The sequence below is a fragment of the Alosa pseudoharengus genome, unplaced genomic scaffold (genome assembly GCF_046254945.1).
Source record: "Alosa pseudoharengus isolate Yale_2024_CS ecotype anadromous, Long Island Sound unplaced genomic scaffold, YU_APseudo_1.1 YU_APseudo_1.1_scf_22, whole genome shotgun sequence".
Lineage (NCBI taxonomy): Eukaryota > Metazoa > Chordata > Actinopteri > Clupeiformes > Clupeidae > Alosa > Alosa pseudoharengus.
The window spans coordinates 30,392,939-30,413,950 of record NW_027468680.1 but is presented as its reverse complement, the minus strand read 5'-3'; the positions used below and the strand labels follow the sequence as shown (position 1 = coordinate 30,413,950).

Sequence of the window (21,012 nt, the reverse complement as noted above, 5' to 3'; positions counted from 1 at the left end):
CCTACCTTCAATGCCCCTCCATGATTTTTCAACACTGTAAGGAGCTGGAATAGGCCTACTGTGAAGATGCCATTGCCACGTTTGCCACATATGCCAAGAATGCCATATTGGCTAACTTTGTCACATTTCCCTAATTTGCCAAGTCCTCGAACACTGTTGTTGGATTGCAGCACAGTTTTGGATCACCAGGTTGGTGGTGGTAAGTTTACTTGTAAATTTTGTATTGTAATTTCTCTAGTTTCTACTCAGTCTAAATGATCTCAGTCCAGTGCAGTTAAAAATATATCTTCATATTGATAGATATAGGCCTAAAATGAAATGTTATTGTCTAAGATAGAACTGCCATGACACAGTTTAGGCTACTAACCCATGTCTGGAAAGTCTAAAAAAGTCTGCGTAGGCTATGGAATTATGAAATAGCCTACATTTACCAGACCTGATGTAAACTTAGCCTATGTGAATTTGAGTTGAAAAGGTCTGACAATTCTGCTCATGGTAAAACAAAAAAATGCAATAAGTTTGCATTTAAAGTATATAAGTATATATACTCTTTTGATCCCAAGTTTGGTCTCTGCATTTATCCCAATCTGTGAATTAGTGAAACACACTCAGCACACAGTGAACACACAGTGAGGTGAAGCACACACTAATCCTGGCGCAGTGAGCTGCCTGCAACAACATCGGCGCTCGGGGAGCAGTGAGGGGTTAGGTGCCTTGCTCAAGGGCACTTCAGTCGTGCCTACTGGTCGGGGTTCGAACCGGCAACCCTCCGGTCACAAGTCCGAAGCGCTAACCAGTAGGCCACGGCTGCCCCAAATGTGAAAAAGGTATCAAAAGTTAAAAGGTTAGATGCAAAAGTATTCAAAGTAGGCCTATGGAATACACATTGAAATAATTGAAATTAATTCATTATAGTTTTACAAAAAGATTTGTGTGACTAGGCCCTAATGAAAACACAGTAAATATTTGTGTCCAGAATAGGGATTTGATTTTCTTGTGTTATGATTTGTGCCACAACCAGATTAACACTGAGCCAGTTCACATGGCAAGGATCATACAGTCCCCACACAGTCTTTTCTACATCAACTAAAGCTCCTAGGCTACTTGAAAGTGTTATTATAAAAAATGTTTATTCATTTATATATATTTTAAGTAAACTCTACCTCATAATAAGATTCATTTATTGATTGAAAAAAAAAATCATGAAAAAAATCATTATTGTATTTTGAGGTAAACATAACATCAAAATAACATTAATTCATGGGAATATATCCTTTCTGTTTAGGCAACATTATAATGAATTTGTAATGTTTTATTTTTTATTTTTCTATAGGCCTAGTCTTAATCCATCAGAGTAAAATACACTTAAATTCAGGTTAAAATAAACCATCACTAAACATAAGGTAATTTCACCACAGCCCTCTGTCAATCCATAGCACTGTAATGATTTCAGTAGGATGCTGGGATGTGCTGTAGAGATGCTGCCACAGTAGGGCTGGGGTGGGTTGGGGGAGGAGAAAAAGAAGACTGATGTCTGGTTTTACCAGTAGATTCTCTACTTTCCCTTATTTTTCTCTCTCCCTCCCTCACTGGTTCCTGCACCCACTCACACACACAATTCTGCTGTCCCTCCCATCCCCCCCAATCCCCCCCCCCCTCGCTCTGTCTTTGTTACGCATGATTGGGCAGGGGGCGTGTGTGTGAGGTTGTGACGGGAATGCGTGTAGTCTGTGTGTGTGTGTGTGGTGAGTGAGAGTGCGGCAAGCGTGCATGTGCGCGCGTGTTTTTGCACCTGTGTGTGTGTGTGCAGCCAGCATTGTTCCTGGGAGATTGAGCCAAGCGGTGCCACGCTATTGGGAAAATCCAAGGTCATGGAGTCTGGTCACATGCACCGTGTGTGAGTGTGTGCACTGTTGAGAACGTGACTGTTTGCGTTGTGTGTGTGTGTGTGTGTGTGTGTGAGAGAGAGAGAGAGAGAGAGAGAGAGAGACAGAGAGCATCGCTCTGACACAGAATAGGCTTCAGGCTAAGAGCAGCAGGGTGGAATATCAGCGGCGTTTCCATCGATGTACGGTAAGGACAGTTCCCCTGCACTGTGTACAAGGGCAATTGTGTGTGCATAATGTGAGAGTGAACATTCAGCCAGCCTGTGGGTGTCCGTACCTATGTGTGTGTGTGTGTGTGTGTGTGTGTGTGTGTGTGTGTGTGTGTGTGTGTGTGTGTGTGTGTGTGTGAGTGTGTGTGAGTGTGATGTGGTGTATTGGTGTGGTTGTTTTCCCTGTCTTGAGCCCCAGTGACTGTTTTCTCTCCTCATTGCATCTTTATCATTAGCTGCGCTTGGGGAATTATGTGTTTTCCATGGGAGGCTAGTGTTTTTGACAGAGCAGCGTAAAATATCTTATCCAGTTTCTTTCCGGTAACAACTGCATTTTCATGGATAATCTTAAATAATAATTTAGAAAATGTGCTTGCAGATTGTTGTTCAGTACTTTTGTCTGTAATCAGGCTGGTTATTAAGCTGGTATGATAGTCAATGACAGAAACATATATGGCCTTTGACTGGCCCCAGATTTGTTTACACTGTCGGTTGTTACTTCCTGCTCTTTGAAATGCACACACAGAGGGATTGAGCGAGAAAGAACTTATTTCTGGCAACTCCCAGGAGATAGAAGATTTCATATTTAATCCACTTTTTGGTGTGAAGCCCAGACTCCTCCTGTAATTAAAACATGCTCTGAGTCTAAGTCTTACTTAGAATTTGGAGCTCCATCACTCATTTTTTAGAAATTGTATTCCTCTGTCACAAAATACAGCAGAAAAGCTCTCTTAAACAAACGTATGGTTGGCTAGTCAGTGGCACTGTCCTATTCTGACTAACTCCACAGTTTCTGATTTATTTGATATGAAATATTTTTTTTACCATACTGTATGAAATCTAATCAAGCATGTAATCTAAAGCTATAAGTTATGACATTCAGTTGTGTATCCGTAAAATACACCCATAAAATTCAGTATCATATGCAAACAACAGTCGTCCTATGGAACACCAAATCTTTGTGGTGGTATCTGACACTGCTTCTTGTTGGACATTTTTCCTGGCCAGGTGTGTGGTTGCATTTCACACTCTCAAATGGCTTTGTGGTCGGAGGGAGAAGCTACAGTAAGCACAGTCTATGTGCTGCCCTCAGAACTACAGTATGTACTGCATCAACCTTGGACTTGTCTGAAAAAAATCTGTTTCAAAGGGATTGCAGGCTATATTTAGTGTTGTATCCTAGAAAAAGAGATCCTCCCATTGCAGTTACACAGGACACAGTGTTATGTAAGCAAAGTAGTAGTATTGAGCGATGCTCTAAGTTGGCTCATGTCCAGGGTTTCCATTCCTTTTGTTTACTTGGTGGCAGGAATAATGGGAAGCTCGGCTTGCCTTTGTAACATAGGCCTAATCCTCTGGTCATGTCTTTCAATTGCCTCATTTTGAACGGTTCCCAGATGTGGCATGCGTGCAGCAGAGGCATAGTTCATCATGGCACCAGCACGTGATGTATGTTTTGTGAGACTAAAAAAAACATGCAGGCTCCCAAGTGCCTGTTTATTAAGTCTAACGCTAAATTGAATTGTTTGTGTATACATGTAGCTGTCTTCCTGGGGCAGGTGGGCTGAAAGGGATAGTAATGTCACCATTCATTAAAAAAAAAAAAATAAACATAAAGAGTGATTTAAACATTCCTTCTGAGAGCAGTGACAAAGCTGCAACGTTTGTTGGACCCTGATCCTTGGCCTCCCTCCGGTGCAACATTTCCTTTGCAGCCAAATTCTATGGCCCACATGATGTGAATGAGTACACGCTGAAAAGAGAGTTATGAGGGGCATAAACGGACATCAGCCCTCTGGCCACAGTATTTATGCTGTTGTCAACACGGAAGGCTGCCAGCAGAAACTTACCTGGAGTAGGAGAGAGAGAGGGTGAGAAAGAGAGAGAGACAGAGAGATGGAGAGAAAGACAGAGAGGATTGAGAGGAGAGTCAGAGAGATGGAGAGGAAAAAACATTCTCCATATTCTCCTTGTCAGTAGCATTTCAGTTTTCATCATCAGGGTTCATTTTGTCAGTATCTCCCCTCTTTCTCCGTCCCTAGAACAAACATGTGGTCTCCCATGGCCAGGACTGTTGGCTGTCCTAGTGACAGCAGGAGAGATTTAAGACGTCAGCCTGTGATAGATAATTCACGGCCGAGGAGGTAGTGGGTGAGGAGGACAAGCAAGGTGGGCTAAACCATGCATCTGTTATGGCTGCCATCTCTTTGTCTGTGGTGTCTGCTGTCTATCTTAGGGGTAGGCTCTGTCGTGCACACACACACACACACACACACACACGCACACACACATACAGAGACACAGTCGATGGAGAGAGAGAGACAGAGAGCCAGTGCAGAGTGGTGAGCAAGAAGCTGCCGCCGCGTCTTTGGGTGACTCACTGGCGCTTCTCGCCCACGGCCTCACGCTTCTTTCGGAGTCGGCAGCGTGCTCTGGCCTCCTCGCTTGCAGGAGACACAGAAGAAGAAGAATTTCAGGGCAGAAGAACGCCTGCATGGCTGGCTCCTGGGAGGTGTCTTTCTGGAAAAAAAGAAAAGATAAGACATGGAAGATTTATGAGTCATGAATAGTTTAATAGCTGGTCCGGTAGTCTGATTGCAATAAAAATAGTGGAGGTCTGATTCTGAAAAGCTATTCTGTGCCTGAATTATAAGAAAAGGCACCAAATCTTAAATTTTGTCAGTGTCTACTAGAGCTAATATTTGTTGCGCTTGTGGCTTGCCTGGCCAAACAGCTTGCATAATGAGATTATTGCTGCTCAGGGTTGCCCTCTTTTTTATTCTTCTTTTCTTTTTTCCATGCTGTTTGATCTTTGAATCTCTTAATCATGGGCAAATTAATTCTTAAAATCTCACCCCCTCAGGACCACGATGCCATGTCTCTGACGCCAGCATAGGTGGGGGTGGGCACGAATGCACTGTTGATCTAGTTAGTGCAAGGGCTGCTTGTCAGAGCAAACAAGATTTTCTTCCTTGGGGCTGATTTGTCGGTGGTGGGCAGAATGAGTTGGCAAAGAGAAAGATTTTCCAGGCTTGTTATCATTCACGCTTTACATACGGTGCTTTTTGCATTTGAGTAGCCTTGTTTTCTTGGTTGTTTTTATTTTATCTTTATGTGTGTGTGTGTGTGTGTGTCAGAAACTGCAATCGTGGTGAAAGAGTAGGGAAGAGTGATTGCCATTTTCTGTAAACTGAATCACTTTGGCACAGACTGCATCTCCCTACAATTTATTTAACGAGCTAAGCTAATCAATTAAGTCAACAAGTGCTTATGGCTACAGTCAGTCAATGCAGAGACACAGGAAATGAGCTAAACTGATCATGATGATGATGACGATGAAGCGGGTTCCTTTGAGGGTGGTTCTTTTTCTTTTAAACTAGGCTTTTAACTGATTGTTAATAAAACTCATAGTAAAACCCCACCCAGTCGAAGTCTAAAAGGTTCACTGTTGCATTGTTTTGTTTCTCCCTGCTCCTGTTTTCCCAATCCCAGGTATTTGTGGATGTTGTGGGGCCCTGCGACCCCGGTACAAAAGACTTGTGGACAACATCTTCCCTGAGGATCCAGAGGTAAGACTGCCCCCAAGACCTGGATGTGCTAGTAAATAAGCCACTATGTCAACAACACCACAAAACTGCATCTCAGCATTTGGAGATCACATTAAAATCTTCATTGGAATTACAGTATGTAGACTATCTGGTTTAATTATAACACACATATAAGACATCTTAAATGTCCTTGCTGAATATTTTCCATTATGGAGAGATCTATGTCAGCTCTTGCACCCAGAGGAGAATCCTTTTGCATCATGCAGTAACCTTAACCAAAGATTTCCTTTTGCTGCAAATCAGACTTGGACAGGAATCATTGAACACTCCTCAAAAAATCAATGCACTGATAAATCTACTGTGTTGTGTATGCGTAACCTGGTATAGGTGATTCCACATCATCTCCTCTCGGGTGACCTAAGGACAAACATGGTCATTCCAAAAATACACACTTTAGTTCACACAGTTTAGGTCATTAAGTTGTTTATTCACTCATGTGTATAAGACTGATCTATTCCCCTCCTGCAAAGCTGGCTCCAGCCAGTCTCACAACAGTAGAACAAGATAGGTGGATGTTCCACAACTCTAGGGATGATGTTCTGTGTGCACATGTTGGTCAAAGGTCAACTACCTTACACACAGAGGATCTCTTCATGCATGCGATGGAATAATAGAAGCAGGAGCCCTCTGTTTAGAGTAGATTGTCTGCTTCAGGGCTTGCAATACCTTGCAATTACGCAAAAAAAAAAAAAAATCAGGAAATGTCAGAATTATTTCAGTGTGGATGTTGATAAACTGAAATTAAATAGAGGTTGACTATATACAGTAACAAATAACATCTGCATTGAATTTATTTTATTTAGTGGATCTTAGGTACAGGACCACAATGACAATAAAAACATTATCAGAAGGAAAGATCTGCTTCCAAGCAAAAGTTGTATATATATATAGATATTTTTAAATAAATGGTGTAAAAGTTTGTCTGTGGCTTATGCAGTTGGCACAAAAAATAGTGTAACATATTATGTTAATGTTCCGAATCCTATCGTATGGAGGCCTATATGATATCATGCTGAAATGCAGTTGGTATGCTGTTGCAACAGCAAAGCCCTCTGGTAAATGTCATATGAAGGCAGCAAGTGTTTTTAGTTCAGTAGACTGTGGATTACAGGTCATTGCCCTCCGTGTTAGAAAACTGAAATGAAATCCAGCATATATTTTCCAGCAGCCACATTGATTCTGGCTATTTCTGGCAACACCAGGGTTATGTAATGGAATTAAGTCTCATAGTGGTATATAGATCTTTTATTTAATCAGGTTGAGGCACTTCCTAAAAAGCAGGGCGGGGGAAAACAGCAACACTCCACACACACACTGCCTTACATACATGTTATTAAAGGAGGGATCAGAAAGGAGTCTCACTGAAGGAAATGAATGGCTTTTGTGTTCCTGAAAGCCTATAAACAGCTCCTTCATGTCCCCGCCCTGTGTGACTGTGTGCAGGACGGCCTGGTGAAAGCCAACATGGAGAAGCTGACATTTTACGCCCTTTCTGCTCCGGAAAAACTTGACCGCATCGGCGCGTACCTGTCAGAGCGCCTCTCTCGAGACGTGGCCCGCCACAGATATGGGTGATTTGTGTAATGTGTACTAACAAACAACTCATATAAACAACACGTGACATTTGGTTTGCAGTGTGACAGGGAAGTCAAATCTTCCAATGAGCTTTTCCAGATGGCTGTGTGTCTTCACTCATGAACTGCCTCATTTTGCAATGGAAAAAAGTGTCGGCCAGCCAAAAGTAAAAGGGAATGGCAGCCGTTGTGGAAAACCTTGCACAAATGCAATAATTAAGTAAGTGTGTGACAGGATGGGCTGTGTTCACACTAGTTTTAATGACAGAAATCTAGTGTATAAACTGTAGAAAGACTTGTTTTCACCAAGTTACAGTTTTATTCAAATGATGTTTACATCAGTAAAAATGCCCTTTGACAACTGAGAACTAACAAAAAATATGTTACAGCATTACACCTCACCCACCAAAACAGAGGAATGCATAATTATGTGTGTGTGTGGTGTGTGTGTGTGTGTGTGTGTGTGCGCGTGTGTACACCTGTGTGTGTGTGTGTGTACATCTGTGTGTGTGTCACAGGTATGTGTGCATTGCCATGGAGGCTCTGGACCAGCTGCTGATGGCGTGCCACTGCCAGAGCATCAACCTTTTTGTGGAGAGCTTCCTCACCATGGTGCGCAAACTCCTGGAGGCCGACAAGCCCAATCTGCAGATCCTGGGGACAAACTCAGTAAGTTCACACCTCCACCCGGCATCCATTTATTATTCAGTTCACATCAGGGTTCATGGCTCAGTGACAGCTCCTTATGTGGATGCTGTATATCGGCATGTGTCAGCCTGCTCTGAAATCCTGATTTGAATGTCCAGAAGGAAAAGGAAATTATTACAAAGAAATCAATTCCATTCTGTGCAGATACCTCAGGGATGTTCATAGGCCCAGCAATTACAATGAGACAGCTGAAGAGGAGAAAACCTGTAAAGGAATCACAGTGTGTTGGTCTTTGTATACTGTTAGTATTTTAATGAAGAGAATGGCTGGTTCAGAGAGAGGCGAGAGCAAGTGGACGATCATCATGAAGAGGCTCCCAGCAATGTCTCATTCTGTCTGGTTTATTATTGCCACTCCACCTTATATCAATATCATGTCTCTCTTCCCACTGCTGTCAATGGCGTCCCTTTGGCAACAGTGTGGATGCAGCATCAGCAGTATGTGTTATTATGTGGGAGATGGACGTGTGTGTGTTTCTGTGTGTGTGTGTGTGTGGGTGGGGGGTGGGGGGGTGGATTGCTGCCCCCGGGCCAGAAAGGCTGACCCGGAACTATGGGGTCAGAGGATAGAAAGGAGAGATCCCAGCTCAATATGATTATGCTGGATGGCTGACATCCCAGAATCATAGTGTGTGTGTGTGTGTGTGTGTGTGTGTGTGTGTGTGTGTGTGTGTGTGTGTTTGTTTGTGTGTGTGTGTGTGTGTCAGACAGTGGAAGAGACAGAAGATAAGATAGGGAGAGAAGTAACAAAAAGGAGGGAGAAAAGAGGAAAAAATAAATCAGAGAGAGAGAGAGAGATTGCCGGCATTAGGCCTCATCATCGCTCTGACATGTCATTACGGCATGAGCCAATCCCTTTCCAGCATCTCCGAGCAGATGTTGGGAATTTCTCTGGGAGGGGGAGGGGTTTTCCCAGGGGTCGTATCCTTAATGCCAGTGACAGCCTGCTTCCATAAAGTCTGCCTGCCTTATCAAACAGTACTCAATATTTGCACTTGTTACAACCCTACCACGACTGTCAGCTTGTACAAAACAAACATGACAAAGTAGCCCTCTCACAGTAATGCATAGTAGTAAAGGACACATCTATTGCGGTTATGACTCTTCCCATTCTTCAATGGGCCTTTATTTTTGACAGGAGTCGACAGTGTTTGTGGGTGGCACGTCATTTCTCATCCCTTGCAGAAACACAAGAAAGTTGTGTGTTGGCGCAAATATGTCCATTTTCTGCAGAACCATCACAGCTGGCCAAATGGACAGGAAGGCTGATCCTGAGAGAGAACGAGAGAGAGAGAGAGAGAGAGAGAGAGAGAGAGGGAGAGAAATATGAAGGCTTAAAGATTAACGAGAGATTACTTTCGCAGATCTAGGACAGCCAGGACCAGGGCTTAAATTGCATTTTCGATAAATATGATGGTGGTGGAGTGTAGCACATTAGTCACGGACGTTAACATCTCTCCAAGATGTTTTAAAAAAAAATAATAACAAAAAAAGTTTTCCAAAATAGGCTGACTCACAGATCTCTATGCAGGCTTTGATCCACTTGCAACAGATGTGTCATACCCCCCCCACCTCTGTTTGTTTGTTTCTTTAAGCTTTGATTGCACCTGCCACTTGTTACCACACATCCTGATGAATGTTTTCCTCTACCTCTTCTCTCAGTTTGTGAAGTTCGCCAACATCGAGGAAGACACACCCTCCTACCACCGCAGCTACGACTTCTTTGTCTCGCGCTTCAGCGAGATGTGTCACTCCAGCTACGAAGATCCCGACATCCGCATCAAGTGAGGAAACACACCTCACACTTTTTTTATCCCCCCCGCCACACACGCACACACACACACACACTCCCTCGACACCACACTCCAAAGGCTCCACATTAGCACTCAACAGCTTCCGCTTACACTCCTCTCCTGATTAGTGGCAAACGTGCTAAATGAGTCTCGAGTGCCTAATCAGGCTGGCATGTGCGGCAGGAGAGTGTGCAAGGGAAGCAGGCTAAACGCAGGCTCACAGACTCACTGTGCGTGTGGGTTTCCCTCCACCAGGATCCGCATGGCGGGCATCCGAGGTCTGCAGGGGGTGGTGAGGAAGACGGTCAACGACGAGCTGCAGGCCAACATCTGGGACCCGCAGCACATGGACAAGATCGTCCCCTCTCTGCTCTACAACCTGCAGTACCAGGCCATTGAGAGGTAAGGGCAGGGAAATGGCCTCCACTGCTCCATGGCGTGGGGGGTCGGCACAAATATCCCAAATATCTCCGACTATGTTAGAATTAATAGATAGATACTAACATGAACTATTAGCCATCAGTTGCCATTCAATTAAGGACACCAAAAACTCCTTCAATTGAAGCGTTTGTAGGATTATGAACACTAGTTTTGTATCATGAAATAAATTGTTTGTGTGTGTGTGTGTGTGTGTGAGGGGGGGGGGGGGGGGGGGGGGTTAGCAGGGCAGCCCTTGTATGTAATAATTTTATATGAGAAGCATCACTTTTTATCACTGGGAATCTAGTGTCTTTGTGTGGGCATACAGTATAAGATGGATAACTAGATGCAGGGTCGGCGCCAGAGAGCAAAGGGTGGGGGGCCATGAGCACTGACAGAGGTGCACCTCACCTCACTTTAATTAGTTACTTTTCCAAAATTGCCATATAATAAAGAGCATCCTTTGGGCCTTTTGGATAACTGAAACAATATGATCATGGTGGAAATAGTGCAAGAACATAGCGGTCATAGCGTTTAATAGAATAGTGTTGCATAGGCTACAATACAAGTATAACGAACTCACCACTAGCAGGCCTAGGTTACAGCTAGGTTACTAACTGTTAACATGCAGCTTGTAAGTGATAATAAGCAGCCTTTTAAGTTACTTACAAGCATATTTGTTAACAGTTGTAAGTGTTACCAAGCAGCTTGTTAATGCTTGTTAATGGTGTATAAGACAAAGAGGTGGATAACTAATACGCTTATAAGACCTTTCTTACCTATTTGTAGTAAATTTTGCAGCCCCCCAATCTAAAGCGAGGACCATGTAGCCTAAAGTTCCACTAGCCCAACCTTCTATCTCTCTATCTATCTTGGTTTAGCTGTGAGAAATACACCTTCAAAATTGTTGCAGTGAGCAGGAATCGAACCCCGGTCCCCCGCGTCAAAGGTGTATTTCTCACAGCTAAACCAAGCTAAATAGAGAGATACAGTATAGAGAGATAGAAGGTTGGGCTTGTGGAACTTTAGGCTACATGGTCCTCGCTTTAGATTGGGGGGCTGCAAAATTTACTACAAATAGGTAAGAAAGGTCTTATAAGTGTATTAGTTATCCACCTATTTGTCTTATACACCATTAACAAGCATTAACAAGCTGCTTGTTAACACTTACAACTGTTAACAAATATGCTTGTAAGTAACTTAAAAGGCTGCTTATTATCACTTACAAGCTGCATGTTAACAGTTAGTTAATGTTATTAAAGGATAACAACAGTTAACTAACTGTTAGTAATGAATTGTTAACTGCTTATTATGCACTGTTAATACCTAATAAGCACATGTTATTCTAAAGCGTTACCACAATTTTTCATGTAAAGACATTTGCAGTTTGTTTCGTAACTATTGAATTACAACATTGTGAAAGATCGTAATTCCAACGACTACAAACCCATCAGTCGCGCTAGTGACGTTAGCTCATTCACAGCCACACTAGATTGTACTAGCATACCAGCAACAGGTCTTAATTGGGCTTTCCTTGCCGAAGAAAATACCATGAGTCAGAGGATTAAACACATCGGGAAGTTGTATTCGTCCATAGACTGTACATTACATACTGTTAAGTGACATAGCAGGCAGCAAGATGCAACCGTTAACTAGCATAACAGCTCTTATCGTTTCATTACGTTGGTGACGTACATCGTTCGAGACGAGAGATGTAGTCCACTGAATGGATTCGCACAAAACCAACATAACTTTTGAAGTCTATCGAACAACAGTACTTTCTTGACGTGAAAAATTATCTTTTAAATTCACACACATCATATGTTAAATTTGTGGCACAATTCAAACTGGACCAAAAAATAATTGTTATCTCTCCATTAACTCCCGTTCATAATTTTTTGAAAGATAGGTCCCATGGACCGGAAGTAGAAGGGGCGGGACTTCACCACTCTATAGAGCTGCACAGTCCCGCCCACGGCCGATGCCGGATGTAAAAATTCAATGTAATTTCTCCATTGACAATGGCGGTGTAAGCCATACAAACTTAACTGCACATGGTAGACTTAAAACCAGCTACGGTTGTACTAAGCGATTGTATATGCTCCTATAGACACCAAGAGTTCGTGGGGCACTAACCTTGTTTTGAGATAAATGCCTTTTATTCGCGATCTCTTGGATAAGTACTTCATTACCCACAATCCTGAACAATCCCACAATCCCACAGTGATGCCTCTGATTGGTGGAAAGGCCGTTATGGTCATAGTTTGAAACGTTCTCAGCGAAAAATATTGACAAAGATGGCGGAGTCTTTTACTGCCTATGGCGAAAATCTTAATGTGATTAAAAACTTTCTTGACGAATATTGGTACTTGTATCAACAAGGATTGGGGTTTATACATCACACAAACTTAGTCAGGGCCAATACACTATCAAATAGACCACTGTAAATGTTAGTTTAAACACTCAAACTTTTCAGGCAGCCGACAGGCTAACCTTTAGCTAGCATTTCCAACATTTTATGTCATTACATAATGCAGCTAACATTAGCCTACATGCTGCAACACAGGTATGAAATATATTATGTTTTAGTGAGTGTCCAAAGGGGTGAAAGCCATTTTAAATCGGGTCACATTATTGACTGTTGTGTGTCCGAGAGTCAGTTTGTGGGTTTTGTAAGGGCCAGCAGGGACAAGGCCTACAAAGTTGTGGTGAGTTAAACAGGGAGGTTGGTAACATTAATGCTGCTAGTTAACATTAGCTAGGCTACTGTAGCCTTCATACTGTAACACTCTGCAAGGTTGTCTTAAAATGGTCTTTATTGGTTATGCACCAAAAACACACGAACACATAATTCCAGGCCAGACCTGACCCTTATGCTCCAGCACTAAACATCTATCTTGTTGCTGTATCTAAAACACACACTAGTTAGACCCGGTTATGAACACTGTAATCAACTATAAACATAAACACGACAGTCAGGACGCACAACATTGGTAACTTGTATGGTTAACATTAACATTCAACATAACACATCAAACGAACAGCATCATGGGAGCACAGTCATCAACAGCTAGGCTCAGATCATTACACAGCCCCCCGAGACTTAGTCCATGTCCCCTTGACTCAAGTCTTACCCTACGTCAGTCCATGAGCCTGGCTGGGACGCGACGCTGGCGTTGTGGGCGCCCCGCTGTCGCGGCGGTGACTTCCGGTGAAGGCTGCACGGTGATCGGTGTTAGAGCCACAGCTCCATTGTCACCAAGTTCCACAGAGTCAGTGTCAAAGTCTCCACGACCCTCAGCTGAGGCCAGGGGTCGATACGGGGCCAGTCGATCACGGTGGAGAGCCACAACTCTCCGACGCTTAATCAGTCTCACACGATAGACCACATCAGACAGCTTCTCTAAGACATCGCACGGCCCGACCCACTGGCTAGTGAGTTTCGGGGAAATGCCTTTCTTTCTCTCCGGGCAGTACACCCACACTTTATCGCAGGTCTGGAACTCCTGGCCGCGACAGCGCGTATCGTAAGCTCGCTTTTGACGTATTCCAGCTTCACTCATAGCCTGCCGGGCCAACTCGTGTACTCCCTTCAGTCTCTCGCGTAGCTGCTTGTAGTATTCCAGCCCTGGCTTACCTCCAATCTCAGCTTCCGGAGGCGAACCGAACACCAAGTCCACCGGCGTGCGTAGCTCTCGCCCGAACATCAGAGCTGCCGGTGTGCATTTCGTTGACTCTTGCACCGCTGTGCGATATGCCCAGAGCACTAAGGGCAAGTGTAAGTCCCAGTCCTTTTGTCGGCGGTCGGCCAATATGGCCAGCTGCACTGCTAGCGTCCGGTTAAACCGTTCGACCAGCCCGTCGCTTTGTGGATGCAGAGGTGTCGTTCTCGTTTTCCGGATGCCCATGCGCTGGCAAACCTCAGCAAACACCTCCGCCTCGAAATTCCGCCCTTGGTCGCTGTGGAGCTCTTCCGGTGCCCCGAACCGGCAGAACATCTCAGTGACCAGTCTGTCCGCTGTCGTGTGGGCCCTCTGATCTGGCACTGCATACGCCTCCGGCCACTTAGTGAAATAGTCCATAGCTACGAGCACGTATCGATTTCCCCGCTCTGTGACTGGCAGTGGGCCCATGATATCGACGGCTACCCGCTCCATGGGAGCCCCGACTGCGTATTGCTGCAGCGGAGCGTGCGAGCGTCGCGTGGGGCCCTTCTTCGCTGTGCAGGCGTCACAGCAGTGAACATGCAGTTCAACGTCCAGCCTGCATCCCGGCCAATAGAAGTGGCCTCTCAGCCGACGAAGAGTTTTTGCGATGCCGAAATGAGCCGCCTCCACAGCCCCATGTACCTGTTCCAGTACACGGGCTCGTAATCCAGCAGGAACCAGCAACTGGAAAATGTCAGATTGTCGATCGGGGGCTCGCCAGTGTCTATACAACAGTCCTTGACGTGCTACTATTCCCGGCCACTGTGAATAAATCGCTTTGGTCTCTGGATCGAGTGCGGATACGTCAGTCCATGGCGGTCGCTGACCGGCTTCGATCCATGACCACACTCGGCCAAGCGTGGCGTCCTCCGATTGCGCCTTCCGGATCTCCTCCCTCGACATCACGTCCACCGGCGACTGCGCGTCCATGGCCTCAGCTGCCGCTCTGCAGTGCTGTGTTGTGGCGTTGGGCTGCGGTGCGTTATCTCTCTCGCTGGCGTGAAGCTGGCGAGCGTTGGCTCTCTTGATGGCGCGGCGCTGGCGAGCGTTGAGTCTCTCGCTGGCGTGCTGTTGGCGAGCGTTGACCCTCTCGTTGGCGCGACGCTGGTGAGCGTTGAAAACAGCGACCCTCTCTCTCTCTGCCAGCGGTGATGCAGCCTGTAGCCGACGAGCGGGCTCCGATTGAGCCGCGGCCAGACTCCTCTCCTCCCTCCGGTGGCAGTGTTGGCACTGGTCTGCTGCACACGGACGCCTGGACAGGGCGTCCGCGTTGCCGTGAAGGCGACCCGCCCGGTGTCGAATCTCCATGTCGTAGTCCTGGAGCGCCTCCAGCCAGCGAGCCAGCTGGCCCTCCGGTTCTTTGAAGTTCAGCAGCCAGGTGAGTGACGCGTGGTCCGTTCTCAGCAGGAACCGTTTGCCGTAGAGGTAGGTTCGGAAATGGCGCACTGCCACCACCACAGCCAACAGTTCCCTGCGTGTCACTCAGTAATTCTTCTCCGCTCGGTCCAGTGAGCGGCTGAAGTATGCGACCACTTGCTCGCCCTGCCCGCCTGCTTGTGAGAGGACGGCGCCGACGCCCACGTCGCTGGCGTCGGTGTCCAGGATAAACGGCAGTCGAGGGTCAGGGAAGGCGAGCACTGGGGCCTCGCATAGCGCCCTCCGCAGCCGCCGGAATGCCGCGTCGCACTCTCGCGTCCACTCGAAGAGCTGGCCTTTGTGCGTCAATCGATGCAGCGGGCTGGCGACTGTAGCAAAGTCCCGAATGAAACGCCGGTAATATGACGCCAGGCCCAGGAAGCTCCGCAGCTCAGCACCGTCGCGTGGAACAGGCCAACGCCTCACCGTCTCCACCTTAGCTGGGTCGGTGGCCACTCCGGCGGCCCCCACGACATGGCCCAGGAACCCGGTTTGCCTCCGGAACAGGTGGCACTTTTTCGGGTGCAGTTTGAGCCCAGCACCTCGTATTGCGTCGAACACCTTTTCCAGATGTCCTATGGCACCGGTGAAGTCCGTTGCATGACACAGGATGTCGTCCAGGTAAACCACGCAGCATGTTCGTGGAATGCCCGCCAGGACACGCTCCATCAGCCGCTCAAAGTTCGCTGGCCCGTTGCATAGGCCGAACGGAAGTACCCGGAACTGCCACAGCCCTTGCCCGATGGTAAACGCCGTCTTCGGCCGAGCTTCCGGGGCTAGCTCAATCTGCCAGTAGCCACTGCGTAAGTCCAGCGAGCTAAACCAGCAGGAGCCGGCAATGCTGTCCAGCGCATCGTCAATGCGGGGGAGCGGGTATGAGTCTTTCCGGGTTACCTGGTTGAGGCGCCTGTAGTCAACACAGAACCGCCACGAGCCGTCCTTCTTCCGGACGAGTACAGCCGGCGCAGCCCAGGGACTACTGCTTGGCTCTATCACTCCTGCCGCGGCCATTTCCTTGATCTTTTCTTCAGCTGCTTGTCGTTTGGCGAACGGTAAGCGATGAGGCTGAAGTCGGATGGGCCGAGCATTTCCGGTGTCGATATCGTGTTGGACCAGGCTCGTTCGGGTGCAGTCCTCATCTTTTGCAGCGAAGATGTCGGTGTACGCTGCTAGTAGTCTCCGCACCTGGCTACCCTGTGCTTCACTCATTAAATGCCCCTCACAGCTACGAGTGCAGAGTTCATTTACGGCTTGCCTTGTCTCTACAGAGGGCCGCGCTCTCTGAGTGGAGAGTGGTGATTGCTCAACCCGCGCTCCTGGCTCCTCTCTAGTGGGCTTGAGCTGAGCAGTGGCGAACTCAGCAAGCGGACCTGGACGAGACCTGTTGTTTTCGCGGGCTTGAGTTTCGCGGGCTTGTGTGGGGAGGGGCGGAGACTCAGCAAACGGACCTGGATGAGACCTGTTGTTTCCGCGGGCTTGAGTTTCGCGGGCTTGTGTGGGGAGGGGCGGAGTCTTGGATGGCGAGCACTCTTTGCGAGTTTGCTTCCTGCGGGCTCGTGTGGAGCGAGTTGGAGAGTTCTTCGTCGCGCCAGCTCTCCGCACTTCATGCTCTGTCTTCCCCGCCGTGTGCAACACTACGCTGCTCGTCCCTAAGTGTAGTGTGGACCGGGAAATGTCCACCACAGCCCCCCATTTCTCTAGCACGTCCAGGCCGAGAATGCAATCATCCTGAATGCTAGCCAACCAAAGCCGGCGGCTCGCCGTCTCACCGTTGATGCACACGCACACCGCTTTTTGTCCATACAGTTCCGCTCGCTGTTGTGATGCGTGTTTTTGTCTCTTCCCAGCCTCTGGGTCTGGCTACCAGCGTGCCGGGTAAGAGACCGGGGCGCACCAGCGAGATGGTGGAGCCAGTATCGATCAAGGCACGACACTGAGTCCCGTCTAGCGTACAGTCCACATAGAGTCCTCTTGTTTGGCCGAGCCGGCCCAGTCGTATGCAGTCCATAGCCAGGGAGGTAGTGAAACTTGAAGGTGGCATCCCTCCCGCCGTGCCACCCCCCTCTAGTTTGACTGGGGCGCGCGCGTGAGGGGTGCTGGGGCGGGACAGTACCTCGCGATGTGCCCCGGTTCACCACACCGGTAGCATCCGTCTCCGCTGGCCGGCCTCTTCCCCTCGCGTGGGCGGCGTTGTGGTGGCTGTGCTCTGGTCTGTCGCGTCGTCTCCAACTCCTCCCCGTCTTCCTTCATCGATGTCTGGCGTACGCAATGCCTCGACTCCGTTGTGTGGAAGATGTTTTCCACCCGTTCGGCCTCCGCGAGCGCCACGGCCAGCGAGCTGGGGGCGCTCAGGCGAAGATGTTCTCTCAGCCGCTCCGGGTGGATGCCTCGCACAAACGCTTCCAGTGCCATTTCTTCATGTAGAGTCTGGCTGTACGTTGGGTAGCCCCGCCGGGCATACAGCTGCAGGTCAGCCGCGAACTTGCCCAGTCTCTCGCCCTTGTGCCGCCGTCTGGATGCGAGTTGTTCTCGAGCATCGCTGGTGAAGATCCTCTGGCCGAATCGTCGTTGCAGAGCGGCCTCGATGGCAGTCCAGGTTGCTTGCTCTGCCGGTGGCAGGTCTTCTAATACTTGTAGCGCTTCTCCTTCCAGGGCCAACGCCACCTGTATGCCCGTTCTCTCCGCCGACCAGCCATTCAGCTCGGCTGCCAGCCGGACCTGCACCAGGTATGTCGCCAGCGGCCTTTCACCATTGTAGCGGGGCAATTTGGCGTTGGAGCGCCCTTCTGCCGCCGTCGCACCGGGGACCAGCCGATTTCCATCGCTCCCGTGTGGAGCGGGTTCCAGTGGCGGGATGCTGCCATTAGCCCGGTTTGTCTCCTCCTGTGGCCGGGGGCGGGTTTCTTCGTTACGGTCACGCTGCAGGCTGGCTCCGTCTGCTGGGCCCAGCAGGTGGCCATGGGCGAACGCACTGTCGAAGAGCCGTCTTGGCAGGAAACTCATCATCGCCGGGGTATCGGTCGCAGCTTTCTCCTCCCGTCCAGTAGGGGTCGGCATCCCACTTCTGACACCAATGTAACACTTTGCAAGGTTGTCTTAAAATGATCTTTATTGGTTATGCACCAAAAACACACGAACACATAATTCCAGGCCAGACCTGACCCTTATGCTCCAGCACTAAACATCTATCTTAGGCTGTATCTAAAACACACACTAGTTAGACCCGGTTATGAACACTGTAATCAACTATAAACATAAACACGACAGTCAGGACGCACAACATTGGTAACTTGTATGGTTAACATTAACATTCAACATAACACATCAAACGAACAGCATCATGGGAGCACAGTCATCAACAGCTAGGCTCAGATCATTACAATACTGTATGATTCATATCAATCATTAACCTAGGAATACTTCGTGCATTTAATGAACAGTTTGTGTAATAATTCACGGCAAATTAATAAACTGAATATGGTGGTCAAAGAGCAGACCATGCACCAGTCCATGCATCAGCCCGACTGAGCAGTGATGACAGCATAGGATGAGTCAGGTAACGTTACGAAGCACTGCCGTTAACGTTAACCGCTTAACGTTAACGGCAGACACACACGATATAAAATACACGATGATAAATATAAAATTCAATATCAAAACACTATTATTTACACGATTACTCCTGAAATAACTGTTATTAACTGCACATTCACTATATAAAAATCACTATTTGGAGGAAAAGGTGCTGTCACCGGTTGGAAATAATTTCGCGCTGGTTCGTGCATTGCTTATATATTATTCAGTGAGGCGCGGTGGTTTATGGGATGAGTAGTATGTATGGGATAAAAATATGTACACAGTAGAGCCCTGCCCCTGCGGGACTCGCGGGACCCAACGCAAAGCAGTGCGACGCGGGACAAATATTGAAAGCTCCTTGCGGGAGCGGGCGGGAGGGAGAGCGCACAGCGCGGGTGCGGGCGGGAGCAGTGATAAGCGGCAGTCCCGCGAATTAAAAAAGTGTTTTAAAATGTAAAATAAAATCATAAATTACCTATTGGTCAATGTATATCATATATATAACACAATGTGCTGGATATTATATTTGGTAGCCTATCTATTAATAAACATTTTTGAATGTAGATTTGCAGATGTGTAATCTCGCACACATTTCCGATTCCGTTCTGCTCTTCCGTATTCTGGCTCTTCCGTTCTGCTCTCCGATCATGGCAGAAGAGCAGAGCTCCTCTAGCGAAACAACACACAATGCTTCAGAAATAAGTGCTGGTCTAAAGAGAGGTACATTCACCGTGAAAAAATCGAAAGTTTTGAAATCAGATATTTGGAAGTCATTCTCACTCGTGTATGACGCAGAAGGAAATCAGTGTTTAATTCCTCAAACAAATGTCAATAACTGTCTTGAGCAGTAGGTGAACGTCGGAATCATGCGGGAATTGCGGGCGGGAGCGGGACAATGTATTACAGTTGCGGGCGGGAGCGGGACTGAAAATCATAATTCTTTGCGGGAGCGGGCGGGAGCGGGACTGAACACTGCGGGAGCGGGCGGGCGCGGGACTGGAAAATCTGTCCCGCGCAGGCCTCTAGTACACAGTCTTGTACCTTTGACTTTTTTTGGATTTTCTCTTCGTTTTTTCACTCGAAATGATATGTTGTATGCTTATGAGTTATGCCGTAGCTGGTTAGCCTAAGACATTTTTTTCCAAACGTCGATGGGACAAATGAATGGGAATCTTACATCCGGCACCTAACCACGTTTTGGCTGTGGGCGGGACTGTGCAGCTCTATTGGAATTTCCCCTCCACAGGTACATGTGCGCCCACGGGGGCGTTTCAGTGAAAAGAGGGGGCGTGTTCCGGCGCAAACGGTCCCTGTTGATATTTTGCAGTTTCAGAAAACAATTCCGCCACAGACCAGGGGCCTATTGCACAAAACTAGGATAAGGGATTAAGCCGGGATATCTTGGTTATCCTGGCTCAATTTATCCGTGATCCAGTTGCACAAAAGTGGGTTAGGGGGCAGCAGGATATGTTATGGTATAAATCACCATGGCGATTTATTCTGTGGAGCTAGCCTGCTCCAGACCAGGCTAAGTTCCAGGATCTATTTAATCTCATCCCTTATCTCAGTCAGCAGTCACCACAAACGGAAACCAATAGTTATTCCACTGCCCACTACACATTGTTATCACATATACCTAGACCCACTGTCATTATTTAAACGTTTGTGATCATTAAATAACTTTTACATACTCGCCATTCCCGACCTGCATATGCGACAATGTGACGTCACGGGAGTGCCTAACCATTTCACGCGTGGTGGTCGTGGAACTAGTTGCAATATTCTCCTTAACAGAGGTGTTGCTGTTTGTTGCTGTTGTGAGAAGGCTATCTACCTACTTCACACCGTAGAAGAAGCAATGAAGCCCCTCTAGTTGCCATGGTGAATCAGTGAATCTGTGATCGGTGGCGGGGTCTATTTGAGGGAGCCGTGAGCGCGCACTTATCCAGGATAGGTTTCACCTGGCTTGATGAATCCGTGTCTGCTCATCCTGGCTTGCTCTTTGTGCAACCAATTAAGCCTGTACGATCGTGTTTTGGATTCATTGAGCGCAGCTCAGTAACTTATCCCGGATGTCGTAATTCTGCTTTTGTGCAATAGGCCCCAGGAACCTCCT

The 21,012-nt window shown here is 47.4% G+C and overlaps 1 protein-coding gene across 2 annotated transcripts in view; it reads left to right on the top strand.

Annotated features, from left to right (window-relative positions):
* The first annotated feature begins 27 nt into the window (after positions 1-27).
* Positions 28-21,012, top strand: part of efr3ba (EFR3 homolog Ba (S. cerevisiae)) — a 37,304-nt gene continuing 16,319 nt past the window's right edge. The window contains exons 1-6 of one of the 2 annotated variants that reach the window (XM_076299668.1): positions 28-199; positions 5,588-5,664; positions 7,147-7,274; positions 7,796-7,946; positions 9,647-9,768; positions 10,033-10,179. In XM_076299668.1, the coding sequence (XP_076155783.1) occupies positions 67-199; positions 5,588-5,664; positions 7,147-7,274; positions 7,796-7,946; positions 9,647-9,768; positions 10,033-10,179 (758 nt within the window). In that variant the 5' untranslated portion in view covers positions 28-66. Of the gene's footprint in view, positions 200-1,904; positions 2,074-5,587; positions 5,665-7,146; positions 7,275-7,795; positions 7,947-9,646; positions 9,769-10,032; positions 10,180-21,012 lie in introns of those variants that run through there. The other variant, XM_076299669.1, reaches the window with a different exon arrangement.